The sequence below is a fragment of the Coprinopsis cinerea genome (genome assembly GCF_000182895.1).
Source record: "Coprinopsis cinerea okayama7#130 chromosome 4 map unlocalized cont3.4, whole genome shotgun sequence".
Lineage (NCBI taxonomy): Eukaryota > Fungi > Basidiomycota > Agaricomycetes > Agaricales > Psathyrellaceae > Coprinopsis > Coprinopsis cinerea.
In genome coordinates, this window is record NW_003307541.1 from 2,373,565 (window position 1) to 2,399,425 (window position 25,861).

The 25,861-nt window shown below is 51.5% G+C and overlaps 11 protein-coding genes across 11 annotated transcripts; 4 read left to right on the forward strand and 7 right to left on the reverse strand.

The window, feature by feature from the left end:
* Positions 1–1,462: 1,462 nt before the first annotated feature.
* Positions 1,463–2,899, reverse strand: CC1G_07085 (hypothetical protein; the record flags this gene model as incomplete). The annotated part of the gene is made up of 5 exons (XM_001836386.2): positions 1,463–2,093; positions 2,150–2,267; positions 2,335–2,514; positions 2,708–2,760; positions 2,817–2,899. The coding sequence occupies 5 exons, from the start codon at positions 2,897–2,899 to the stop codon at positions 1,904–1,906; spliced, it is 624 nt and encodes a 207-aa protein (XP_001836438.2). The 3' UTR covers positions 1,463–1,903.
* An 868-nt stretch (positions 2,900–3,767) lies between these two features.
* Positions 3,768–5,064, reverse strand: CC1G_07086 (hypothetical protein; the record flags this gene model as incomplete). Its single annotated transcript, XM_001836387.2, has 1 exon — positions 3,768–5,064. One exon carries the CDS (start codon positions 5,062–5,064, stop codon positions 3,964–3,966), a length of 1,101 nt encoding a protein of 366 aa, XP_001836439.2. The 3' UTR covers positions 3,768–3,963.
* A 112-nt stretch (positions 5,065–5,176) lies between these two features.
* On the reverse strand, positions 5,177–7,330 carry CC1G_07087 (disulfide-isomerase; the record flags this gene model as incomplete). Its single annotated transcript, XM_001836388.2, has 13 exons — positions 5,177–5,222; positions 5,419–5,505; positions 5,607–5,711; positions 5,784–5,980; positions 6,045–6,263; positions 6,322–6,347; positions 6,406–6,454; positions 6,513–6,551; positions 6,603–6,699; positions 6,752–6,830; positions 6,884–7,016; positions 7,070–7,103; positions 7,203–7,330. The coding sequence occupies 13 exons, from the start codon at positions 7,328–7,330 to the stop codon at positions 5,177–5,179; spliced, it is 1,239 nt and encodes a 412-aa protein (XP_001836440.2).
* A 398-nt stretch (positions 7,331–7,728) lies between these two features.
* On the forward strand, positions 7,729–9,292 carry CC1G_07088 (ribosome biogenesis protein Sqt1; the record flags this gene model as incomplete). The annotated part of the gene is made up of 5 exons (XM_001836389.2): positions 7,729–8,295; positions 8,348–8,420; positions 8,475–8,549; positions 8,604–8,983; positions 9,038–9,292. Exons 1-5 carry the CDS (start codon positions 7,792–7,794, stop codon positions 9,290–9,292), a joined length of 1,287 nt encoding a protein of 428 aa, XP_001836441.1. The 5' UTR covers positions 7,729–7,791.
* Positions 9,293–9,451: 159 nt separating this feature from the next.
* Positions 9,452–11,440, reverse strand: CC1G_07089 (lipase; the record flags this gene model as incomplete). The annotated part of the gene is made up of 7 exons (XM_001836390.2): positions 9,452–9,514; positions 9,572–9,859; positions 9,921–10,065; positions 10,124–10,152; positions 10,211–10,510; positions 10,558–11,253; positions 11,399–11,440. The coding sequence occupies 7 exons, from the start codon at positions 11,438–11,440 to the stop codon at positions 9,452–9,454; spliced, it is 1,563 nt and encodes a 520-aa protein (XP_001836442.2).
* Positions 11,441–11,713: 273 nt separating this feature from the next.
* Positions 11,714–14,311, reverse strand: CC1G_07090 (alpha,alpha-trehalase; the record flags this gene model as incomplete). The annotated part of the gene is made up of 6 exons (XM_001836391.2): positions 11,714–11,898; positions 11,956–12,308; positions 12,362–13,284; positions 13,341–13,811; positions 13,863–14,123; positions 14,180–14,311. 6 exons carry the CDS (start codon positions 14,309–14,311, stop codon positions 11,714–11,716), a joined length of 2,325 nt encoding a protein of 774 aa, XP_001836443.2.
* Positions 14,312–15,039: 728 nt separating this feature from the next.
* Positions 15,040–16,489, forward strand: CC1G_07091 (cytoplasmic protein; the record flags this gene model as incomplete). Its single annotated transcript, XM_001836392.2, has 6 exons — positions 15,040–15,608; positions 15,650–16,017; positions 16,072–16,154; positions 16,210–16,242; positions 16,292–16,351; positions 16,409–16,489. 6 exons carry the CDS (start codon positions 15,040–15,042, stop codon positions 16,487–16,489), a joined length of 1,194 nt encoding a protein of 397 aa, XP_001836444.2.
* A 267-nt stretch (positions 16,490–16,756) lies between these two features.
* CC1G_07092 (signal transducer) lies at positions 16,757–20,894 on the forward strand (the record flags this gene model as incomplete). Its single annotated transcript, XM_001836393.2, has 12 exons — positions 16,757–17,713; positions 17,786–17,841; positions 17,898–18,283; positions 18,332–18,726; positions 18,785–18,911; positions 18,968–19,029; positions 19,083–19,328; positions 19,385–19,493; positions 19,669–19,920; positions 20,162–20,255; positions 20,313–20,455; positions 20,512–20,894. The coding sequence occupies 12 exons, from the start codon at positions 16,757–16,759 to the stop codon at positions 20,892–20,894; spliced, it is 3,210 nt and encodes a 1,069-aa protein (XP_001836445.2).
* A 211-nt stretch (positions 20,895–21,105) lies between these two features.
* Positions 21,106–22,240, reverse strand: CC1G_07093 (eukaryotic translation initiation factor 6). Its single transcript, XM_001836394.2, has 5 exons — positions 22,141–22,240; positions 21,904–22,086; positions 21,486–21,838; positions 21,308–21,428; positions 21,106–21,254 (listed from the first exon to the last, which is right to left on the reverse strand). Exons 1-5 carry the CDS (start codon positions 22,148–22,150, stop codon positions 21,184–21,186), a joined length of 738 nt encoding a protein of 245 aa, XP_001836446.1. The 5' UTR covers positions 22,151–22,240; the 3' UTR covers positions 21,106–21,183.
* A 113-nt stretch (positions 22,241–22,353) lies between these two features.
* Positions 22,354–24,005, forward strand: CC1G_07094 (hypothetical protein; the record flags this gene model as incomplete). The annotated part of the gene is made up of 6 exons (XM_001836395.2): positions 22,354–22,530; positions 22,558–22,704; positions 22,776–22,886; positions 22,942–23,529; positions 23,597–23,696; positions 23,755–24,005. 6 exons carry the CDS (start codon positions 22,354–22,356, stop codon positions 24,003–24,005), a joined length of 1,374 nt encoding a protein of 457 aa, XP_001836447.2.
* Positions 24,006–24,081: 76 nt separating this feature from the next.
* On the reverse strand, positions 24,082–25,280 carry CC1G_14437 (hypothetical protein; the record flags this gene model as incomplete). The annotated part of the gene is made up of 3 exons (XM_002911394.1): positions 24,082–24,555; positions 24,832–24,997; positions 25,222–25,280. The coding sequence occupies 3 exons, from the start codon at positions 25,278–25,280 to the stop codon at positions 24,082–24,084; spliced, it is 699 nt and encodes a 232-aa protein (XP_002911440.1).
* Positions 25,281–25,861: the final 581 nt, after the last annotated feature.

A 25,861-nucleotide genomic window follows, 5' to 3' on the forward strand; every position in this document is an offset into this window, starting at 1 on the left:
ATCCACACTCACAAGACAAGTGACCGGTAATCCAATGAGTCGGCGTACCTTCTAGCCGTCGTCGGTTTCTTCTCTGGCGACGGTTCTTTCCGCTTTCTTCTCCCCATTTGTGGAGTCAGCTACCCCACTTCCCGACGCGCATAGCGGATGCAGATGGCCCAAGAAGCCCCGCCATGTAAGTCTAACTCGCCCAACAAGGGGTTGACATACCTAATGGGGAAGGATCTTTCCTCGATCCAGTTGGATCAGGCAGCAACGTTAGTCGGATTTCAGGAGTTTCCTCACGTCCATCGCATCCCTAGAGTTCCAGTCTGACAAACGAACGTAGTCTTTCGAAGGTGAGCTTCGAACTTCAAATGTTGTGAAGCCCTATGTACAGGCACCCTGCACACCGGCACACATACTGTGTCAGCCCCTCTCCCAATACTTACAGCTCTTCGTCTACCAGCTTCGCACGTTGATATGTGTTATCTCAAATTACACATGGATTGATGACAACAACACCACTATCTCTGATGGATAGCTGTTGGAAACGGGACTTAAAGGTCGGTGGTCAAAGTGGCTACGACACCTGACAGCAGCAATGAAATGTACGACGAGGCCATCGGCGCCCGGTAGCACGATGGGCGAGTCAGAGGCTCGCCGATCAGGACTTACTAATGGGAGGCGTAGTCGAATAAGAGGAGGACCTACTACTGCAGTACTCTGAGGCCTTCAGACGTGTCTGCACCTCGTCTACAGCTATCGAAACTGCTCTACAATTACAACGAGACGCCGTCACCGACTCTGATCGATCCCCAAGTCTGGCTCTCCCCCTTCATTACGACAGTGTTTGGACCCTCGACAGGCGTCATCTCTTTGCTCCATCGCACTGTGGTGTACCAGCAGACTCCTAAGGTCCCAAGTGTACTTGACTATCTCTCGAGATCAGTAGAAGCCTGTCGACTTAATACCTCAGCCCAAAAAGACTATGCAATCTCGGACTTAACGGATTGTGCGCGCGACGTACATTGGGCGCTTAACCGAAGAAAAGGGCTCGGATGTCCTGACCGATCCCGGGCCTTACTGACACCTTCTCGGCATCACCAATGATTCATCGCAGTACATATTCTCTCGCTGACACTCCCATAACGAGCTTTTTGAAACGATGAATTCCATGGGACACGTACTTAATCCCCCATGGACCACTGCTCTCTGATTCATACCATCACACGTGACGATACTGTTTCCGTAAAGCATTGATGATCACAAGCCCGTAAGTACTTACATACACTTGGAAGTCACCGCCACTTTAGGCGCTAGCCTGAACCGTGGAGACCATATGCGGTTACAACTAGACGCCCTACTACATAAGGATGGTGCACCGGAGCATGCTGCGGTGTTACTGCCCAGCTCAAAAGAACGGGTAGGAACGGCGATACCTTCTCGTAACCACCTCACGGAATCCATCAGTCAAGTGAGCATCCAAAAGCTGACACTGAGAACTCGCAGATGATGGAAAAGAACACCAAGTAAGACTGGGACGAGGTAAAAGTGGATACTAAATACTAAGTACAAAAGGAGGGTATTCCTGTGCTAACGAACACCAAAAGGGTCTCTGCTCGTAAAAGGGTAATGTGTACAACAAGTGTGACGACAAAAATACAGGTGTTAGGCGTCCAAGGAAGTTCGTGAGCCCTTCGCGAGAATGGCCAGGTTCGTAGCAAATTAGAACATGAAAGGGTAACGAGTAGAAGAGAGTGGGGTACGTAGGGAGAGAACTGGTAATAGCAATCTGCGAAAACGGAAGAAAGACTAGCAGTTCGAGTTCGGGTATCTGGATAATCGAAGTTCAAACTGCGAACGAGGATTTGTCCGGGAAGAAGAAGTGTTCGTTCAGCCTACATTGGAGGGGGATGCTCGCTTAAGCGAAGAGAGCGACAGCAGCTCCGGCAAGACCGACGAGGGCAGCAGGTGCGAAGTTGGCAGAAGCGGAGGAATCATCGTCATCATCAGCGGGGGCTGAGGACTGGGTCGCTGGAGCGGAAGAGGACCTCGAGATGGGAGTGGTGGTAGTCCTATCGGAGGTAACAGTGGGAGTGGGAGTGGTAGCACTGAGCGATAGAGAGTGAATTCCAAATCTCACAAAATGTCCACTAGGGTAACTTACGGGAGGCTGGTGGAAGGAGCACTGGAGGAAGGAGTCGATGTTCCAGAGGCTCCAGTGGAGGAGGGAACGACGGTGGAAGACTCCTCATCGGGCTCTTCACCAACGCAGCTGGTGTCGGCTGAGCGGGAAAAGGTCGTTAAAACTACTGTTGACTTGGAGACGGGCAGGTAAACCGAGACACTTACGACCAGGAGCGACGCTGAAGGGAGCGGTCTGAGCTCGGGCACCAGTCGAGTCGGTCACGGTGATGCCGATGGAGGTGTTGGGCTCGAGGTTGACGACCCATCGGAAGCTGTTGCCCTCTTGCTCACCAAAGTCGACGATAGGAGCGGCAGTAGGCTGGTTTCCTGGGTGGACGCTGCGGGCTATTCAGTAATGCAATAAGAGAAACCTTATTCGTGCAAACTCACGTCTACATGAATGAATGACATTACGACAAGGTCAATTCAGCGAAACAATGAGGTCATATTCAGTTTAATGCGTACCAAGAAGTAAGGGCCTGGATAACGCGAGGCGTTCAGTTACGATGCATTGGGCATTGAGAAGACGACTACACACCTTCACCACCGGTCCACTGGATCAACAGGGGACGGCAGACAACGGGGTTGGCACTGGGTAGCGAAATGTCAGGATCCGGGGCGTCAATATGTTATCTATGGGAACGCACGGGGTGTTGACGGTGAAGCTCTGAGCAGAGACAGCAGCGACGAAGGCAGCGGTTGCGGCGAGTTGCTTGAGAAGAGATTTCATCGTTGAGGATGTTGAGGGAAGGTGAAGAATGTGGGCTGAGAAGGTGGAAGAACACGGGCAACGTTGGTGTCAGGTTCTCATCAAATTTAAAGGATTTATGCGCCAAACAAACACACCGAAACTCACGCGCTTGGCTTTCCCTTGTCCTCACGCCCTTTCCCTTTCTCGCTCTCTCCCCTCCCGTTCTGACTCTTTTATTTTATTTTGAAACACAGCTGCTGCGCATACTAAAGTCAGCTCAAGGCCCCTCTGTTCTCATTTTTATCCACCAACTCGAACCAGTAGCCGCTGCTTGATTGGCTCTAGAAGCTTCTTTGCCCTCGCGAATCGCGAGGCTCGGCATTTGCACGGGGACACTTCTTGGATGTTCCCAGCACTTGGAGCGTGTTATCCGCGAGCCTTGCGATAAAAATGTCTATGACGGAATTGCTCCTTCTGTCCGTGCATAGCCTGCGATTGAACAAGTTCTGGAATGAATAATCCTTGCTTCACTGACTTGGAAAATACGAACTTTGCCCCGTCACATAGTTCATTGCATCGGTTCTGGAACATTCTCGGTATGCGATAGTCTCGGTATCCCGAGTGAGGCTGGATACCCAACTCTGCGTGGTATCGGTTGGTTGACGACTTGATGCAACCGCACTCGCGTCCTCAGCAGCATCTACAAGGACGAAACTGATGGACGATCGCCTAATGTCGTTACTATTAGCGCCCAGGATGCACCGTTGGAGCTCGAGGAATGGTCAGGGGCATCCTGGGGCATCTCGGGGTAACTACCTTGTCAACGTCATACATGCTGCGTAAAGCAAACAAACTGGGGTCTGGCCTTATGACGTCAACTCAGAGAGAGTCGGATGCGGCGGTCTCGGGATCCTCGCATGCGGTACTTGGATTTCCATCCTTGATCATCATACAGTGCGTCCTGTCCTACTAAAAGTACATACAAAAAATACATGGTAATGACGAAGTACAAAGCTTAGAAGTCTCCTACAGTGTCACAACCACCGGTGCAAAGCTGGTCACGAATGTTATCATAAAAAGAGGTCATACGAATTGCTCGTCAATCATTGCGAATTGCGTCGCGCGACGAGGCGAAGGGTCGAATCCAATCCATAGTGGTCGCTCACCCACGTGCCCTCCTCTGTTTTCACCCCCACACCCACCCTCTCAGGCGGATCCATCTTATACCCTCTCCTCGGCAGGTACAAAATTTTATCCAACCTCCCAGGTGGATACTGCGTCGGATTGTGTTCCTGGTACCCCCACGTAAAACCACCCTCATCCTCATTCCCCTTCCTCCACGCATCCTTCAACCCAGCCCCCATATGCAGCGTATGATCCTCCGGGCTAATTGCATTCATATCACCAGCAACAACCCCACCCCTCACCTCCGCCTGCTGCAAAAACATCCCCGCCAACTCCATCTGAGCGCTCCTGTACGCAAACCCATCACTCAACGACTCGAGATGCGTATTGACAACACAGATCGTCACAATCTCCGCGCTGGGTTCTGGTTCGCTGAGGAGGATGTAGACCGCAAGCGCCGTCCGACCCATGTACGTCTTGCCGTAGTGCAGGATCTCGCTCCGCACGACGGTGAGGACGCGCGACACGAGGGTGACGTTCCCGTATGCCGTGCCTTCTGGCCACTTGTCGGGCGACCCGGGTGCGATAATAAAGTGGCGTCGCACCCACTCGTCCTCGAGCAGCACACAAAACACGTCCCTATGGACTTCCTGCAGGAGAATGCAGCATGGATCGAAGGGTAGATCTCCCTCTTTGCACGACAAGACTTCTCGTTCGATATGGCGTAGGGCAGTTTTCAGCCTCGTTTTAGCGTCGGGCGTCGTAAAGTCCACGTTCCAGGTGATGATCCGGAGAGTGGTGGGGTATTTTTTCTCCTCGTCGTCCATAAGGGCTTGGACTTGCTCTTCGGTCGGCATTACGAGGTGCTTCCATCGCTGTCGGGAGGAGCGGTAGCGGTACGCTTTAATGGGATAAAGCGTGTTTGGGACGACGGGTTCCTGGTCAAGGGTGTCAATCGGAGGAATGAATGGTGAGGGTGTTTTCTCTCTCTTCTGTTCGATGATGACTGGGGCGGTTGGTCGGTTCCAGTGCGAGAGGTTAGCCCAGCTGGTGGGGAATCGAGGGTACATGTTGGGCATCGATGGTGGCGAAGAGATGCTAAGCTGTGAAGGCTCTGAAAAGAACCAGGAATGAGAGGACCTAAAGCCCGAGAACCGGGGTTTCGGTGTGACAAAGGGTTGGGTCTTATAGTCAGTGGGCCACGGGTTGGAGAGCACCCTTGGATTGGAAGATAGACCTGAGTCAGGTTAGAATGCCGTTGGAAAGGGTCGAATCTCCCCTAGGTTATCATCCATCGATTCTCAAGTGATTCGCTGCCTCGAGGTAGATCACGGGTGCCGGAATTTTCGAACACGAGGCAGAAGAGCTGCATAAGTATGGGAATAACGCAATCAACTCGAGGGCCCGTTGGTGTGGCTCATACCGGTTCTCACTTCTCAAACAAGACATTCTTTCTTGTGCGGAATTCGACGGACGTGGCGTGTGCGGCTTGGGAGACGGTGCTGTTCAACAAACAATGCCTGCAACAAGAAAGCTGTCCAAGGGATTAATGATCTCATTCCAGCCATAATTTATGCTACATGTGTGGCGTGGTGCGGTATGCTGTGTTTAGAGGTCGTACTTATCTCGAGCAGTCTTGGTCTGGAACACCCTCAAGATGTTATCCTTCATCTTGACCTCATCCTGCTTCTTAAGGTCGATCGCCTTGGACGCAATGACTTTGAGTCTAAAAGAGCGCAGAAGCGGCAGCAATGAGCGATGGTGTCGGAGATGAACATATCACAAACAACACGCTTACCGTTTACGCTCCTTCTCAACATATCCACTGGCACCACCAGTCACCTTCTCCATAATCTTGATATACTGAGCAGCGGTGGGCTTGTTGGTGAGCTTGGCAGCAATCTCCTTAGCCTCCTCCAAAAGTTGGAGACGAGCAGCCTTCTTAGCGGTAACAAACTTCTCTGCTACTTCGTCAAGTTCGGGAATTCGGCCAGCCTACGCGGGTTTCATTCAGTTCTAGGCGCTTGATCACCAACTAAACGCCACGCCAACCACTTACCACAAGGTTCAGCTTGCCGCCCACAAGTCGATTGGTACCAGCTCGGTTATTCAAGAAAGTGACGACATCCTTGTCGGTCTTGAGCTTCTCGTACTCGATGTTCTCGCCGGACTTGTTACCCTTGGGGAAGAACTTGATCGTTGGATAGACCATAATGTTGTACATGCTGGTGAATCTCCCGTTCCTTGGTTCGTCCAAGTTGACATTGGCGAGGACAACCTAGAAGATTAGGCAGTTTGAGCGGAAGGATCATGCGTGAAGGGAGATGAATGCGGACATTGTCAGACTGGAACCATTGAGCAGCTAGAGGTCCGGATCTTTAGTCTGCAGCCTCGTGTAGGTGGGAGGGGGGCACACATACCTCTATCCCAGTTGATTTTGGCGTCTTTGCAGTCACGACACCATGGAGCCTGAAGAGGGATGACATTGAGATTCGGAAGAGGAATGGAACGTTCTTAAAGCGCTCACATCGACGGTGAAGGAAACCAAAACGTGCTTGGTGGGGTCCTGGAGACAAGTGAGCGACCATTCTTTTCCGAAATGAGGATAGAACCATACATTGACAATCTCATCCCAGTTGTTCTCGTGAAGGACAGTATAAGCCGGTGGGGGTGGTTCGGGGATCTTGGACTTGACACCAGACTGCTTGGTAACACTAAGGAAGGGGATAAGGATTGCGGGCGTCAAGGAGGGAGTTGAACACTCACTATTCAGCAAGAGTTTCGAGCTCACGGCCACCCTTGTATTCCTCAACGTCCTTGCCGACCTCGTCAAACCATTTGAGGGCTGGGAAGATGGATCAGAGAACTGCCGAACATTCAAATCTCATGTGCACGCACTGGGGAAGCCCTTCACACCATACTTGGCGCCCAAGGACCTGCCAGCACCGTCGGCGTCGACCTTGGCAATGACAACTCTGTCTTTAGCATGTGCGAAGACGTCGGCGAGTTCCTCGTATGTAGGAGCAAGGTTCTAACTCCGGAATCAGCGCCTGTCCTGGTTGCAGTTAATGGATATGGACTAACCTTGCAGTGTCCACTGTCCAACGTGGTCTTTAGACTGGTCCAATCTCCATCAAGTTGTTACTCACCACCAGGGTGCAAAGCTACATTCAGGTCAGTCAATCAGCAGTAAACGGAAGCAATTTGGGCAGCTCACAATTCCACGAGAGCAGGCTTGCCCTTGCCAATGACTGAATCAAAGTTCTCTGGAGTGAGCTCTACCACGTTGGAGGCGGCCACGGCGGCCACGAGGGCGCTCACAAAGAGCGATACCGACAACCTCATGATTGTTTCAAGGGGAAGACAAGAATTCAGTGTTGTCGACCACGCGAGCGAAGGAGGAACCAAGTAAAGTAGTCTTTGCACCAACTGACGTGGAGACACGCTTGGTCAGCGGCTCAGATTCCCCGAGAACGCGTTCGAATGAGCAGCTCAGGTTTTTCCGCGATACGTGGCAATCTTCTTTTGATATTTGCTGTGAATTACGCGTGTTACAAGGAAAGAATTCGCTTCATATCTTTTTCCTGGCTCTAAAGCAAGTGTTGTTCAGGACATCATTCAGATTGAATGCGGGTGCGCTCGATCAATAATCAGGTTACCCGATATGGAAGTCACTTTTTATCACCGTCGGGCGTTACGAGCTTTCTTTGCTCTGTAAGCTCAGTTATTCAGCACTCGAGAGCTTCGTATAAAGCTTTTCGCCCAATCTCTCATCTCTTACAACAGAAAACGACCAGGAACCCTCGATGGCTTCAGGAAAGCAGCGTGCAGATGACATAGAGATCGACGAGCACGACGACTTTGAAGTCGACGAGGGAGAGCACTTTATCACCCAGGACGATATCCTCGCCGAGGTTCCCGACGATGGAGATGCTCCCATGGACGAAGACGATGACGAGGTCCCAGATCTCGGGGAAGGCTCCTCCGGCGTCATCGACGACAACTCTGTCCAGCACTTTACCGGCCACACTTCCTCCGTCTTCACCGTTTCCTGTCACCCAACCGAGCCCCTCGCTGCTTCCGGTGGAGAGGACGACCTGGGCTACATTTGGGATATCACCGATGGAGAAGTCATCGTCAAGCTTACCGGACATACGGACAGTGTGACATCGACCGCTTGGAGCTCTGATGGAGAGCTCATCTCGACCGGTGGGATGGACGGTAAAATTCGCATTTGGAGAAGAGTCGGGAAAGACAACTATAGAACATGGGAGTTTTTGACTGAGCTGCAGGGTCCAGATGAAGTCATGGTGCGTGACCCTCTGAGCACCGTCTACGGCCAGTGGTAAACTGTTTTTCCAGTTTTTGCGATGGCATCCCAAGGGCAACGTTCTCCTCGCGGGCTCAAACGACTCGACACTCTGGCTCTGGCAATGTGCGTTGATCCCAAATTCCGTTAATTGAACCAATGGGCTCAACGCATGAACAGTGCCCAAAGGAACTACCATGCAAGTCTTTTCCGGACACACTGGTGCCGTCAACTGTGGTGAATTCAGCCCCGACGGTAAGTTATCATGATATACACCCTTGCTAAACCCTTTCTAACGTCCTTTACCAGGCAAAAAGATCGTCTCCGCTTGTGCAGATGGCACTCTTATCCTATGGGACCCTCGATCTCCCACCCCCGTCTTCAAACTCGGCCCTGAAGATGCCCGCTTCGCTCTCGACGGAATCACCAGTATCGCCATCAATCCTTCATCAACCCTGGCAGTTGTCGGAGGTGCTGCAGGTGGCGTCCGTGTCGTGAGTTTGACCAAGGGCGATATCACTGGCACCCTCGGTGGGCACACGGAAGGCGAGAGTATCGAAGCCATCACCTTCGTTGACCTCACCGGAAGCGGATCCGGGCCTGGTATTGCCGTCACTGGCGCAACCGATGGCAAGGCATGCATATGGGATCTTTCTACCATGCGTCTCCGTGCAACTCTACAACATGAAGTAAGGATTCACTGTTCACGGCCCAAAAGCAATCTCTAAACCGCTTTATTACAGGATGCCATCACAGGCCTGCTAACCCACCCAGCTCCCAAGGCTCACATCGTTGTTTCTGCATCTGCCGACAAGACACTCAAAACGTGGGACGCTCGAACTGGTACCCTCATCAAGACACATAAAGCCCACCGAGCTGCCGTCCTCGGCTCCTCCCTCGGCCTGGGAGGAGCAGTCGTTATTAGCGCAGGCGACGAGGGCCTCTGCGCCGTCTTCACCACCGAGAACACAGACGAGGACGGAAACATGCAGCCTTAATGCAGTCCCAGGGTTGACACCTTTAAAAGGGAGGGAACCTCCTACGACTATACTGGCAATATCGGTGGCACCATGTACCATAGGACGAGGATTGAAGTCATAGCCGAATGTCCGTCTAGTTACTATATCAGATAACGTTTAGAATACATACACATCTACTCAGGATCCGCATAGTCTCTTCTTCGACTGGGGAAAGTCACCGAATTCCCAGCTGTAGCAATCCTGTGTCGCCATTAGAACCCTCCCAGAATCCAAACGAAGAGCAGAATGGCAACTCACCACACAGTCATCCTGAGGTTTCGCCTCCGGAACTTCACGTCCTTGCTCGACACTTGGCGGCCAAGGTTCCGACAGCAATTTCTCAATGATGGTCACGATGCCGTGTGTCCGGATGTCTACTGTCCATCCAGCCGATGTAACCGTATCGTAGACGATGGTCTTTCCAAGGTGGCATCCAGTTTCCATTGCGTAGCCGCCTAAGAAGCAGGACGATAGGACGCCATTGCAAGTCCCCATTGCTATCGGATCGGCAGTGTGGTAAACGTGTGTGATATGCTGAAGTTCAGGCTGTAGAAATAGGGCAGGTTAGTCAGAACGGCGCGGAATTGAGCTAGGAACGGTGGCATACTGGTTGAGGCAGGTGGAGTCTCTGGGAAGCTAGCTTCTCTCCTGGGGCTTCGAATGATACAACAGGCATTCCAAATGTTACACCAAGAAGACTGGCGAGTGCACCGCCGAGTGAGTGCCCGATAATCCAAATATTGGATTCGGGACTGAGGAAGCTGGGTCAGCAAACCGAAAGACCTGTCACGAAACGCGATCAGAACGTACTACATATAAGTCAAATTGTTGTACAGATTCTGCCAATCCGTATCATCAGCTACGCTGGTTTGCTGTGCAAAGAAGACAACAACTCACAGTCCCAATAGGGTAAAACAACGACTCTTCAATCAACGACGCCTCCAAGCAGTTCTGGTCGCACTTCCCGGAGCCCCTGTAACATCCGCATACTGTCGTCCACGTCCAATCGATCCTCGCACAACAACAGCTAAACAGCAAGTTATCGTTGAGCTTGTCCTTCTTGGACGTGGGGCCTCCGCCGCCGAAAAGGCCAGCAGAGGTGCCCTTGATTGAGACGACGACGGTCGAGTTGTCTTCGTTTGCGAAGACGTGGCCGCGGAATCCGTCTTGGTCTGGTTCCCAGCCGAAGGGGTAGGACTGTACGTAGGTAAGCTGAGTAATTAAGTAGAAAAAGCCAGACTTACAGTATTCCAGCCTTCATCTAGAGGGTACCAAGCCGGGTCCTTCGGATCCACGTACGCATCGTTCGCCATCTTGGCCAGCAATAGTAAGGTCTCCCGCTTCTCCACGTCCGGTCCTTCCACATCTTCCACCTCCCAGTTAAGCGGTTCCACTGCTCCAGAGTTTTCCGCTGAGCGCAAGCCGGTAATGCGGGATTGGGATTGCAGGCGTATACTCTCCCGAGCAGCTGAGAATGCTTCGAACGAGGACGGGCGATACCGCCGGACTGGCTTCGTCGATATCATATACGGAGTTCGCTTCGCCCTTCTTCGTCTCGTCGTCGCCGTTGTCCCACTCCTATCACCATCATTATCAAAACTCTGTCCTTCAACCACCTCCTCTTCCTCTTCCTCCGCCTCTAATTCCTCTCTCCGCACATCATGGAACAGCACTTTAGCCTCAGGCGAAACGGCATGAAGGTGTCGAAGCTCGAATTGCAGTTTGGGTTGTTGCTGTTGAGGCGTCGCAGTTATCACCACCGGTTCCGGTGCAGTTAAGTCGTGGTTCGTCAGGGTCGTCAGGGTCGTGCTAGGTGTATCATGTTCACGGGTTGAGAACCAGCCCAGAAGAGGGACGAGAAGTCTCGTCAAGGTTGCGGGTAGCATGAGGCATAACAAGACAAGCGACGACTTGCTTGCACAGCGAGCGTGAGTGTGGCCCTAATGCGATTAGGGTGAGAGGTTGAATGTAGTCAATATCAGAACAACCATCGCTCCAGCCAAACCTTAGCTCCGACGCGTGAGCTACTTGGGGCTCACACGCCCCCTAATCAGGCAACCACAAAACGTCATTCAGTAGATCCACCGTCTTCTTGAACAAGAAAATGTATTGACGAAAGGTAGACATGATTAAAGATATCAAATGACGGTAGGTATAGGGCTATTGTACATTGAAGTGCTGAAACATTGCTGCGAAACCATTGTCTAAAGGTGTAATACGAAACACGTCGTTGGTCGGAAATGGTGGAAGGGTGAACTTCTATGTGCTAGAATGCTTGATTGAGTAAAGAACGAAAAACATTAAATGCAATATTGTTGAAGAAGATGGAGTTAGAAATCTCCCTGTCAGCCCATTATTATCAACCCAAAACCCAAGGCGAATATTAATCGTTGGCTACACTTAAAGATCCAAGCTCTCCATAGCGAGGTTGAGGGGATCAGTCGTGGGTCCGGTGTTAGCGAGAGCCATCTGTCCACTCAAGCCTAGGTTGCTGGCAGTGCCGAAGAAGACTTCAGGGCTAGTGCAAGTAGCAACAGCGCGACGCATGTGAGTCGTGAGGAAGGACAAGCCAACTTGGTACGCAGCTAAACGGACACACGAACGTCAGCTCAGTCCCGCAAAGGAAGCATCGAAACACCCACCATTCATCCAACCAAATCCTTCCCGGGGGACCATCTTGAAATCGATTCCTTGGTTGCCGTATTCAGCATCGACGAGATGAGACAACTTGACAGCGTCAAATTTCTCCGGAACGACACCGTTGAAGTCGACGAAGGCCGTGGTCATCATGTACAAGAAGCGGTATGCCAAGCGCTGAGCTTCTTCGAGATAACCGTAACGCTCCAAACCTACCCAGGCCATGATCTGATGCGGTGGCCAGGCGTAGGGGTAATCCCACTGTCGATTAGGTCGGTCCAAGGAAATCTTGCCTCGAGACTCTTCGGTGCCGGAGACGAGCCCACCAAGAACCTCAAACTTCTTCAAAGAGCGGGTACTAAAGAGAAGATCAGCGGGACGTAAAGAATAGATAAAGGGAACAGGACGTACACAAGCTGCCAGCACTGCTCTTCGCTCGCACATCCAGCCCAGAGAGCCCAAAGAGAGGTAACACTCTCGTAGAGTATCTGATGCTCCTGGACAGTGTCGTAATCAAAGTAGAGGCTCTTGTTCTCGTTCCACAGGTACTGGTCGATTCTCTGTCTTCTGAACTCGGCCCTCTCGAACCACTCATCGCTCGACTGCGCGCGCTTGGTCGACTTCTCTCTACGTGGGTTAGCATAAGTCTCGGGGGTGGGAGGGAATGGCTGCAAGTCGAACTCCTCCTCCAACTCTAGCTGATCATCAAACACCTCCCGGATAGCTGTCCCAATATCCACTTCGTACTTGTACAACAAGCACTGGAGATCAATCGTCGCAAGGTTGGCGCAACGCTTCTCGAAGCGGTAGGTTGTATCGTGGCCGGATTCACGGACGGCGCGATCGTGGAGGAAGTATTCGTCGAGCTCGGGTTCTTTGAGGATCCCGTCATTGTACTTCTCGCTGAACTCGAGGACGGAAAGGCCGTGCTTGTTGGCGTATGGTTCGAGGATGTGAGTGAAGTGGGTGGCTTCGGTTTCGGGAGGGATACCGAGACCATCGGGGCGGAATCGAGAGAGACCCGTCTTGGGATCCATTCTAGGCTCAGCGACCCAAACGGTGTGGTACTCCTTGATGGCAGCTTGAATGGCTCGCTTCAACCAGGCCTTGTTGGCTTCGGCGTCGTTGCGATCAAGCTGGTTATAGATCTGGAGCGCCATGTCGGTCAAGAAGGGTGGCTGGCTACGGCAGAGGTAGTAGCTGCGAGACCCGTTGAGGATCTTATTGTAGTGCTTAATCTCAAAGATGAAGTGGTCAACCATGCCCTTAGCCATGGCGACTTGGCCATCAACCAAGAGGCCCAGAGAGATAAAGTACGAATCCCAGTTGTAAAGCTGAAATATCGTATCAGTGATAGGTTCATCAAATATATCAAACTAGCTGATCGTACCTCGTTGAAGCGAGCACCCGGAACGATGAACGGAATACCTTTCAGGGTCTTTCCTCCCTTCCCATCGTCGACTTCATTCATTGCCAATGCCAACAGGCCGGGCTTGGAGTTCAAGCTCTTGACAAACTCGGGGTCGTCAGGCTTGGGAGGGAGAACCTGAACGTCCAAGTTCATGTGGGGCTTCTCCTTTGCGACCTTGCGATAGTACTCGGCCATGGCAGGTTCCCCATGGGGAACATAAATCCTTGGTTGAACTCGGCCGGTCCGATTCTTGGGGTCAGCAGTAATGATCTCTAAGCCATCGCCGTCGATACGACGAGTCAGGGAATTCCAGAACGAGTTCTTGATCATGCGCGAGAGTCGGTCAACGGGGTTCTCTGTGAGACGGGACTCGTCGAGGATGATACGCTTCCTGCCGTGGTCACGGGCAAGAGCCAATTCTTGCAAGAGGTTGGACAACATGTATGTACCCTGGAGCTATGTTAGAGAATGTAAGAGAGGGAGAGGGATGACCAGGCATACTCTAATGTCGAAGGTCTTGAATCCATTGCTAGTTGCGGTGCCCAATGCCATCATCTTTGGGCCAGCGTCGGTGACGCTGATCTGAAAGTCACCGTCGGTGTCCTCTTGCTCGAGGACAACACGGATAGTTTCCTCGACGTCAATCAGGAATCTCCTGGAACCCGTGCTGGGCTTTTCGTCGTGGGAGAGACGGCGGGCTCTGGAGTGCCAATCGTCCTGGAATGCTGGCGCACGTTTGGGGTTGTAGCCATGCAAATGAGCCTACGAGAGACACAACGTCAGAGGGTAGCACCAGACAGGGGTAGAAGAAAACCTACGTGGCTGTAGGTCCTCGAACGAGTATAGGCCTCTGCGCCGCCATAATACGTAGCTGCGTCACTGTGGGGAACGCGTTGGACGTGCTCGTCGAGGAAGCTGACGGCGGTGGGGTGGTTTACGGCTGGGGCCATTGTCGGGGACGTGTAAAACGGTGAGAAAGGGTGATTGTGGTTGGGGGTCAAGAGGCAGGAACGATTGGTCGGTGTGGGGAAAGAGAGTTTTGAATCGCCCTGGACTGGGGTGATGTGGTGTTGTCAGAACTCGTCCCGAAGTGGCCGAACAAGAACCCACGTGTCGCGTGCTCGCGCTGTCTGTGCGACTTGGAAAGCCTTCAGATGACCTGTTGGTGCGGCGGCGGCGGTTTTGCGCAGTTGGTAGGATGGAGAAGAGGGATGGAATTGATAACGAATTATAAACCTTTTTGGTCTTTTATACCCTCTGATCGTCTGATCGTGATTCTGATTTGTGTAATCATCCACAGCCCACATAATTTGGAGTTTTCTTTCACTCAAGCTGGCCATGGCCCTGGAGCTGGTTATCGACGACAAGACACTCGGAACTCGGAAAGCTCTATGTAGTCTGTAGCGGCCTGCCAGATTAACTGAGACATCACACAACCAGTGAACCGTCGCATGCAAAAGGGTTCTTTTGTTCTCCCCGACCTCCCCTCCTCCCAATAATGTCTTGCTCCACGAGCCCAACAGCGACGGCCGCAACGTTTCGGTGCTGGCGCACTGACGACACGCTGGGCTATTTTTGTCCTGGTCAGGATCAAATTTGATGAAACCGCGGCATGGCTCGGCACAATGAGTTCGTGTCAGAAACCAATTCTCTACCTCTTTCATCCCTTTTCTTCTCGATGTTCGCCCTTGTCCGCTCTTGTGCCCGGGCCCAAAGGTTCTCTAGGGTACAACTGCCTCGATACTCACATTGGTCTCTCAGGAACTTTGCTACGGACAGGGCGACATCGACCTCCGTCTCGAAAAAGCTACCCACCGCGAACCCGCTGACGGACGGAAAACCAAAACCAAAAGAAGTGACGCCCCTCAGGCGGTCAGCTTCAGAGTCTCTGGCATTTAGGACGAACCCAACACCAACACGGAGCCCTATCCAACCTGTCTTCACATTTGCAACGTCCGAGCGCTACATTTTGTCGCGGCTCCGGAGTCATCCTGATCTTCCACCGCGGGCACAAGCTTTACACGAAGCGTGGTGGGTTCCGAAATGGGTCGGCAATAATGGCCAGGTTGGAGAAGTTTTCGTATTCTCCAATGGAAGTTTTGTATCTTGGGGCTTGGATGAAGTAGAGGTGAGGAGGTTCGCGAAGCAAATCATCGACAGGACAGCGGGCATGAGCGTGGCGCGTCTCAAAGAGGAAGAGACGGAAGAACTCGAATTCGTGGTCGACCCTAGCGAGTTGAGTGGTGCGTATTTTAACCACCGTGGTTATACTTATTATGTCTTCCAAGGTCTACGCGACTACAGGGTGACTTGATTATCCTCGGAAAGACTCCGCCATTGAGCGAACCGGAATTACTGCCCGTCAGCCTACCTCCGATGGCATTCCCTGAGGAATCTCTGTTGGCTCGGTACGCGTATTCGCAGGCCCTTTCACGGTCAACGGCGCTTGCTGCACTCGAGGAATCATTGGACAACTATCTGGACTCTATGGCGATGTTACCGCATACCTTGGCTGAGACTGGAAAGCCCGGGATGCCCAGGAAGCAACTCATCAAGAAACTCGGTGAACTCATGAAGTTCAGGCAGCTGCTGAATCTCAACAAGGAGAACTTTTCGGAAGTCCCGGATTTCTACTGGGCTGAGCCAGAGCTCGAAAGTGAGTTTATCTGTGATGTCGGGACTCCATTTTGCTTATAGCCTTTTACACCAGAATATTTCAAGTCTATGAGCAATGCACTGGAAGTTCGAGGCCGAACCGCTGCTTTGAATGACAAGATTACATACGCTGGAGAGGTATGCATCTACATCCTTGAAACCTGGGTGGACCCTCACATCATACACGCTACAGCTGCAATCTTCACTCCGACAGCTGTTGACAGAAGTGCGTTCCTCCTCCAGATCGACTACCAGCGGAGTTTGACCGATTACAGTCTTCAGGCCATTCTATGGAACTGATAATTATCCTACTTATCGCGGTCGAGGTTGTCATTGTAAGTCTCTATGTTCCCTCTCACTGGATTGATGGATTGAAGGTGAACTGTCCCAAGGCTCTCATTCGAGAAGGGCCGGACCTATGGCGCATGGTCCGAGGTGAGAAGGAAGAGGACAAGCTGTCTGTCAGCGCCTAATTATAATTGTCCTGCTAATTCACCCCATCTGCTATCGTTGGATTTACAGCTAGAACTTATACAACCCTATGTACATATATAGAGTATATATAATACACCCCCAGCTTCTAGAGCGCCCACGCCCCGAAATAGCTATAAGCTGTGAAACTGACAAATCGATAAATCACCCAACCACACGGGGTTGAAGTAAGATTTCGGACTCTATGCCATTTTGTTCCACCTCGAGGATCTGGTGCTGCGCCGCTTTGCTCTCCATCTGAATGCGCGATGCAGCGAATTCCTGGATACATCGATAATCCCCTGCCGCCCCATCTAGCATCCTACCACCAGAATACGCGACCACCACCACCACCACCTGCAGGGGTTCGACAGCCTTCAATTCCGAATGGCACTGGTCATTATCCAGGCGAAGTTAACTCTATCAGCTGGAGTAGCACAAGCGGGAGTACAAACCCGTTTGATCTGCCCGAACAAGACCAAGACCGTTCATGGCTACCCACCGAGACCCCACCGACGTTGCCGCCGGCGTACGACTACACGCCCAACAGCGTATCAGGATCGTCATCATGGGGTCTGTATCCACCTGTCGTCCAGGCTTCTGAGGGACATTTGAATCCACAGCAGTATGCGAGGCAGAGGGTGAGGTCGATGTCTGAGCGCGGTGAGTGGGGCGGGGGCGTATCGACCTTTGGCCCTGCGAGTATGGCGTTCCCCATGCCTGAAACGCCGTTGTCGCATTCCTTTTCGTCGATGAAACTTACCCCACCTGTCCCGCCTGTCCCACCGTTACCACCGCTACCCCAGCAGACAAGTTCTCAACCTCCTCCGAGTCCCCCACCACGACCACCTCCCCCGCCTTCGAGTTCTGCCTCATCGACATCGAATGTGCCGAGTCAAGACGTCTCCGGCTCTTCCAATACGCCGACAACCCTTGAGCGGGCGACGACGGCAACAGCGACGACCGTCTCGCATCGTATCAGCAGGACCAATATACACGTTAGCCGTTCCAATTCGGAGAGTCTGGCAGAATCCGCTCCTGCCTCCCCACCTCATCGACCCAACCCACATCCGCACTCGAAAAGCGATCGCGGCGTCTTCAGCAATACCAATCTCTTGAAATTGCAGGGGACCGTGGTTAACCCGTCTGTGCCGTTGTTCCAACCGTCCAATTCATATTCGAAGAATCCAGAGCAGTATCCTGATGCCTTGGCCTCGCCCGTCGATGTGCGTTTTTTGCTTCCGCCGGGTTAACTCTTTCACCTCTCTGATCTCCTTGGCTTGGTTGACTATATGTAGTCCACGTTCTCTGTTGACCAGGAAAGTGTCATTGCGTCGGAATTGATGGGTCTATCGTACGTTCCGCCTTCTTCTCTCCCCAATCTTCTCATTAACATATACCGCTCGATAGTCAAGACATGTCGGAAAACATCCGCCGGTTCCAGGCGAACGAACTCTCTGAATCTGACCAGGAATGGCACAAACTCGTCCCTAAAGAAGCGCTGGATGCACTCGACCCTGCAGAAGTAAAACGGCAAAGCATGATCTTCGAGTTCTTCAAAGCTGAGCGTGAATACGTATCGGATTTGGAACTGGTGACGGAGGTGTTTATGAAGGGGATGAAGGAGGCACAACCAGCTGTGATCCCAGAGCACCTGATAGGCGGGTTCTTGCACGAAGTATTTGGCAATGTGGCGGATTTGTTGAAGCATCATAAAGTGATGCTCGAGTCGTTATTCGAGAGGCAGAGGGAATATCACCCATTGGTTCATTCGATTTCGGATATCGTACTTGAAAGTGAGTGCCCCATGCTGTATTCAACCACCTACGCTAAACATGTTCTAGCTGCCCTCAAACCCGAATTCCGCGGAGCCTACGAAATCTACATCAAGCATTTCCCTGTCGCCGAATCCCTCCACCAGAAACAGCTCTCCTCAAACAAACGATATGCATCCTTCCTCGAATCCGTCTCCTCGGATCCCCGAGTTAAGAAACGTGACATGAAGATCTTTTTATCGCGCCCAGTGACGCGTTTACCAAGGTTGAATTTGTTGCTCGAGTCCATGCTGAAGCAGACGAATAAAGAGCATGATCATCCAGATTTGGATACCCTGCCGTTGGTTCTCGGGATCTTGGGAGATTGTATAAAGGCGACACAACCGGGCATTGAGACAGCGGAGAGGAGAGTCAAGTTTATGGATCTTTGTGAGCATCTGGTTCCTGGCAAAGGAGAGATCACGGTGGGTTTGCTTTGGTTCTTCAAGTCGAATTGTGTTGCTTAAACATACTGTATTTCAGGATATGGATTTATTCGACAAGGAGCGACATCTCGTCTACTCTGGACCTGTTTGGATGAAGGGCAAGTCAGACAATGGATTCTCTGACAAGTGGCAAGAGTTGCAGGCTGCGTTGTTGGATAACTACTGTGCGTTTTATTTTCACTCGGCAACGTAGCATCGTCGGGCTGACGTGAAACTCCAGTCATCATTTACCAAGAAGAGCGAATCTCACCTACTGTAACGAAGAAGATCCAAACACACCGAGTGCGTGTGATACCAGTCCTTCCCGGACGTTTGCTCACTCGTCTCTGCCCCAGCCTATCCCTCTATCCTTTGTTCGACTCGCATCCTTCAATTCAGATCCAGATATCCGAAAAGAAAAAGAAGGGGGAATCTTTCAAACGAAGGATGTCCCTATGTACCCTTTCACTTTCTACCACGCGTCTCTGGCGCATATGAAGGCCTTCAAGCTATATGTCAATTCAGATGCTGTGCGAAAGAAGTGGTATTCATCGTTTGTAGACGCATTGGGCGTCCACCAGGTCAAGCAGGAGAGCAATCCTGTGTGTAGCCCATTCCCTCCAAGTTATTTGAAGGAAGCTAATCGAGCTGTTGCTAGTGGTATACGCAAACGCAGTTGGTAGACGGTTTCTTCAGAATACCGCGTGAAGCGGTTATCACGCCACACTCGAAAGCGACGGGTAGAATTGTTTGTGCTGCACCATTCGGTACGTTCTTCGTTTGCTCGACCGAGTAATAATACTCTGACATCAAAACAGTAACCGCGCAAGGCCGCTTCCTCGCCGTTGCAACTCTGAACGGGGTTTACGTCGCGCGCTGGGGGACCGACGGTACACTTTTCCCCCTCCCTTTCCAACTCCAGCTAACTCACTCCTCGAACAGGCTGGTATAAAGCCCTCCAATTCCCGAGCATCAACTATGTCACCGTTCTCCAGGGAATTAACAATCTGGTCTTCAACAAATTCATAATCCACTACGACACGAACGTTGTATCCTACTCATTAGACTTGTTGGCCATGGTGGCCATCGGGCAGGGTAATCCGCGCATGCTTGAAGCTTCGAGAGAAACTGTGACTCCCGCTGATCACAGTGTCATGTTCATTCGGCAAGTCGTTATGATGGATCGGGTGTTGTGTGAGTGGAAATTTCAGGGTCCTTCAACTATTGACACTTACCCTCGCGCCGCACAGTGGTATATGCGTCCAAGAGAAGGCTTAGCAGTTCTTGTTATATACATGCTTTAGAGGCGATTGCGACAACGGTTCAGAGGGGCAGTACGAAACCGACTTCGTTCCGTCCCTTTGGTCAGGTTAGTGGCATTCAGCATGCGTTGAGAAATGGACGAGTCCTGACGGTCTGTGTTTATTAAAGACAGGGCTAATACCGAAGGAAGCATACGACGTGGTTGCGCTAACGAGAACCCTGGGTATCTGTACACGAGATGGAATCGTCACTGCGGGACCTAGCAAGTGAGTAACACTTACTACCAAAAGTCGTCGTCCCGGAATTGATACTCTCGGCTATAGCCTTGCAGGAGCATCGACCCTTCCGATACCCACAATCCTGGACTCCTCGCCCGCCAGTGTGCGGCTCAAGTCACAGATCGATGGAGCGAGGCCTTTAGGCTTCCTGCTTGTTAGCAGCGAAGAAATCATGGTCGTCTATGACGGTACGCGAATCTCTGTCTGAGTTTCTGTACGCCTCGACTAACCAAGTTGGTTTTAGACTTGGGATGCTACGTTGACACCCGCGGAAGACCCACTCGGAAGTGCGGGTACATCCGTTGGGAAACCAAAGTCACGTCCTACGCTGTCCGGAACGCATTCCTCCTCCTCATCTCTTCCCGCAATATCGAAATTCGCAACATTGCCAACGGTCGACTGTTGCAGGTGATAGAAGGCGGTGATATACGGCTGCTGTTTTCCGAGCCTTGTTTGAAGCCTCAGGATAACGTGTTGGTAGCGATGAGAGGGAGGTTTAATGACTCTCAAGGCTTGAGCGAGAAAGTGGTTGAGTTGGTGCTGGCGGAGGATCCTGCGACTGCTCAATCTCCGAATGGGAATGGGTCACATCCGAATGCCCACATGTGGGCGGATTGGGATATGTGAAAAGACCACTAGTTAATGTGTTTTCAGGATGATGATCGTTGCTGATAAATTATTTTGCTTTCCATACTTACCTTTCTTATGTACTCTGTTTACTACATTGTACTAGTTGCTCTTTTGCTTTCGTCTACTAGATTTTAATGCTATCCTGTGCTACCTTGCGGGAAAGCTTAGGGCTTGGTGATTTTCGTGATGGACAAGCCCCGAAGGTTGTGTCATGGCGTGCGTCATATCATCCAATGCGTGGTAGTAATACAATGGGTTAAGTGAGATCCAATTTGGAATGCAGTGATTAAGCCCAGTTGTCGATCAAGGAATCTCTCATCTCTCCGATGACTGCTGTTGATTCCTGTCCTTGGAGCTCTGGACGAGATGTTAGCTAACAGAAGGCAAAAAAGCGCGAGTCTGATACGCACTGAATGCAGCTTCAATGACACTGATCTCTGTTGCTGTTGTTTCGAGACCCGTAAACGCGCACCAGTCGTTTACGACCAGCCCGGCGCCAATGACATCCGAACCACGGTTCACTGTACCAGCCTATAAATGAACCATCAGAACACCGTCTATGTATACAGAAGGACAAAAAACACGTACCACCAAAGGCACCTGCAGCAAACTACTCAATTCATCCTGATCTTGTATACTCGTCTTGGGGTGCACAAGTCCACCCTGGTTCGTAATCGCACAATAGCTCCCCACGAGGACGTTATCCGCGATCGTCTGCCTAAACACTTCGACTTTGAGAACATCTGCAATGATTTCTTCTGTTTCTCTGTCGATGTCGGGGTGCACGAGAGCAACATAGTCGTTGCAGGCGATGACGTTTCCAAGGGCAGATAATCGTTCTTCTACTCGTTGGATGGATACAGAGTCGGGGAGGGCGTTACGGAGATGTTGGAGTTCTTGGTCTGTTGTTGTGGATGGGACGAGGAGGCCATGTCTGTTGCCTTTTTTTTCACCAGTTTAGTGGCCCCGTTTTGGAATGCAAAATTGCTGTTTGAGATGGACGTACCGGCAGTTAACCGTCCAACTATCCGAGTTCCACCAATACTCGTGTGCACGATTGGCACGACATCTCCCAGCTCGCTCTCGAAAGCTGAGTAAAAGTTGGTACTGCCGTTGATCGCAACGAGGCAGTAGCTGTTGGTCAATTTTGAAAAGACGCCAATGTCGCTGCTGTTTTCGAATTGAAGACCTGTTTTTGCGTGTCAATAGGCCTTATCCCATCCTACAATTTCTCCCTGCTTACGGGTAGCCATAGTGGAAGAGTGTAGGCTAGTGTTGGATGTAGTGTTGGGTGTAGAGAGGCGGTAAGAGAGAAAGAAGGTTGTTGAGAGAGGGCGGGAAGGGGGGAATCGATCTAATCGAAAATGAGATAACCGACTTCCTTTTTAAATCGCGATGACTAATCCGGGATCCAGTCACGTCGCGTCAGAGTCGGAACCGTGCTGTCGACGATTCCATGTTCGCCACGAACTTATCTCGTCGAGTCGTTTTTACCAACAGAGCCTTAGCGAGACGTAAAGGCTGTACGGGAATCAGATGGAGTCATGGCCTCGCGTCCGTGCCCGGTTTGACACCCGTGGAGAAGATTGTATTGGATAGTGTCAAGGCAAGTCAAGCCAGTTCCGTCCAGGGGGTTGTGGAAGACTGAAGACATGTCTAGGCGACTGGTCCCATATCCTTTGCGAAATACATGCAACTATGCCTCTCACATCCTACCCATGGGTACTACATGAACCCAAACAACGCTGTGTTCGGGACTAGTGGCGACTTTATTACAAGTCCTGAAATCAGCCAGGTCTTTGGTGAGGTATGTTGTCCCTGCTTGCAGTGGAAGAGAGATTCGAGCGGTAACAAACCTTTAGACTTGAATGAATTTAGCTTGTCGGAGTATGGCTCGTCTCTCAATGGGCGGACGCTGGGACACCACCTGCCATACGACTCGTCGAATTGGGGCCTGGTCGCGGAACGCTCATGGACGATATTTTGAGGGTATGTCAGTCCGCACCTCGTGCTTCCGTTTCATAATTAACTAGGGGACATATAGATCGTGAAGAAATTCCTCCCTGAAAAGGCCTTGACTGGCGTACACCTGGTTGAAACGAGTGAAGCACTTCGTTCTGTTCAAAAGGCAAAGCTCGGCGAGAAATGCGATCTGCATTTCCACAATGGAATTCACGAAATTCCAAGGAACCCTTCGGTGTACACCATGCTCGTAGCTCATGAATTCTTTGACGCCTTACCTGTACACGTCGTCCAAAAGACCGAGGCGGGGTGGAATGAGGTCATGATTGCCTCAAACGACTCCTTGTCCTCATCCGAATCTTCGCCCTCCCAACCGCAAACCCAGAAACAAGGCGTCCTTCGCCGCGTTCTCAACCCTCTCCCTTCCCCAGCCTCAACCCTCCTCGGCAACAGCTCCCTTCGATTCCGCAATCTACCCATAGGCTCCACCATCGAAGTCTCGCCCACGTCTTTCAGAATAGCGCACCAAATTGGGCGACTACTCTCTGCCCGTGGCCTGGAAGAGAAACCGCTCGATCTTGTCGAGGCCTCGCAGCAGGAAACTGGAGTTGGAGGGTGTGGGTTGGTCATTGATTATGGCGCTGACCACGCTTTCGGTGATTCTTTCCGGGTAAGTGTCATAATTTTCGTGCGGAAGGAGGCTTTTCTTGGACACTGACCATGGTTGCGATCCCTAGGCCTTCAAGGAACACAAGATCGTGGACGTATTCCACCGACCGGGAGAATGTGATATTACTGCCAACGTCGACTTTGCATACCTCAAGGAAGCCATGACCGGTTTGAGTGGGGTTATTTCATCTCGTTATTACGACCAAGTATACTGACGACGACACAGTTGAACCCCATGGTCCTATTACCCAGGCTGACTTCCTCGAGCGAATGGCACTCCAAACACGAGTCGAAGCTCTGGTGCGCAATGCCTCTTCGGAGGAAAGGAAGAAAGTGATTCTCGATGCTGCAAACCGCCTGGTCGACCGCAGTGGTATGGGTACCCAGTACAAGGTTTTGGGAATCACGAGCAGCCCTAAATCCTCTTCCACGGGGGTCTGGCCGTTTGACGTCCAAAACCAGGCACTTGAGAGCTGAACGTGCCTTCATATCGGTGTATAGCCCATTAGATTCATTCATTTAGGATTATAGAGAGCGGCTACTGTTATGAATTTCATTCTTTCAATGTGTGTCGGGTACGATGTGGGGAGCGAGATCGAGAATGGCGTCGCCTCTTGCGGTGAGATTCGTCTTCGGACCGTGAACGCTCCTTCCTCTCCTTCCCTCGACTCCTGTGACGCTCTGATTCTCTATGGTAGTGTCGCTCGCCACCCTCTTTCCCTTTCCGATCTGAGGAACGCTCTCGCGACCGTCGCCTCTTTCTTCTTCGCGATTCATCTTCCGAGACTCCGCCACCACCCCCATCCTCGCCTCCTTTGGACCTTCCTCTTTCTTTTTCCATTGAACTGCGGCGATGGCGATGACTCGCTCGCTCGCTCTCATAGTGATCCTCCCTCGTGTCCTCTTGCTCGTGACCAAGCTCCCCGTCCCTGCCGGCAGCAGCAGCCCGCTCCTTCTCCTTCGTCCTCTTCCACATCAACTTCTTGACGCATCGCGGGCATAATACCACTTTAACCAAGGCGCTCTTCTGTTCACCGTGTTCGACGTAGGCAAAGGGTAGTTCAAGTGTGGTGAGTGGGGGTGAATCCACGTTCGTGCGATGGAATTCACAACGTGAGTTTGCACATGTTGTTTCGCCTGTTCCGTCGAGGACTTCGTCTTCTGTGCGCCATCGCAGGGCGAACTGTTTGCATAGTACGTATATGCGCGGGAGTGGAGTAGTAATGTACGGGCAGGAGGATCAAATAATGAGTTGTTAGTAAATGAAAGAAGGGTTCACGGGAGAAGCATGACAACGTCGTACGTTTCCGGATTTGAAATGCTTGAGGTCGCAGATGGCGAATTCGCGGTAAAGACTATCGTAGTATTTGATAGCGAGTTGTTCATCCCAGTCTTTATGGGCAGAGGATGAGGAACCAGGTGCAGACTCCCCTGCTGGGGTGCCGTCTTCTTCGTCCTCGCGGAGGAACCTGATGCGTTGGCGGTGAATGCGACGTGGGTCGGTCGGTTATTGGTCGAGTTTGTTGAATCAGTGGAAGAGAAAGTAAATGTCAGCGCGGCCTGCTTGGAGTATCAATATCAAAGTTTTGGAAACGATGAGAATTGAAAAAAGCGAATGGGGAACAGGAATGGAGTTGTGTATGTGAAAAGCGAGGAGATAACTTGCCTGTGCCTGGCTTTTAGGATTTCAAACTCGGTAATCCCAGTGGGTTGCGTCGTGAGCTTGCTGCTGGACGCGTTTCTGTACGACATTTTGCTAGCGCGCTGCCGATGGTGGTGGTTGGAGGGAAAGCCTTGACCGCCGGCATCAGCATCAGTGACTTTGATTATTCCCTCCGAGAGCAACGTTAGTTTGGCTAGCCTCTTCCTAAATTCTGACGAGTCTGAGGAAGATCTGGAGAGTCTCCATTGAACTGGGTATTCCCATCCATCCAACAGTCAAATTCCCAGTCGATTCTGCGTTCCAGAAGAGTGCATTTCAGCGGCGTGCAGACTCTCGTCCACGACCGCGTGCATGTCGTTGGTTATAAATAGCCTGGTTAACCACGCGGGTTGAGCAGGAGACGGTAATCGCAGCCCGCATTGTATGTAACCGAAAACCAGCGCGACCGCGTTGAATGCATGATGACCATTTGAAAACGCTGTTAGCAACGACGACGACTCGATCCAAGTTCGCACGGGATTCATTCCTCTTTTCCTCCAAACATTAACCTTAGCGTCTTGCTTTGAACTCACCGGAAAGAGAGGCTTCTGGTGGCGGCGAAACCGGGGTAAATTGAGCTGCTGGGAATTCATTGATGTAAAGATTGGTCGCTAATGGAGATCCATCCTGT

Coding starts and splice junctions, on each gene's coding strand:
- CC1G_07093 (XM_001836394.2), bottom strand. Junction 21,429..21,485: donor TGCTGCAGGTGCCTTTGGTG/GTACGTGTTTTT, acceptor GTTCATTTATAG/GCTGGTACAGTGAACCGTGG. Junction 21,255..21,307: donor TGTCATTGAAGCTGCATTCA/GTGCGTATCAGA, acceptor CATCTCGTCCAG/AGCTCCAAGGACAGGAATCA.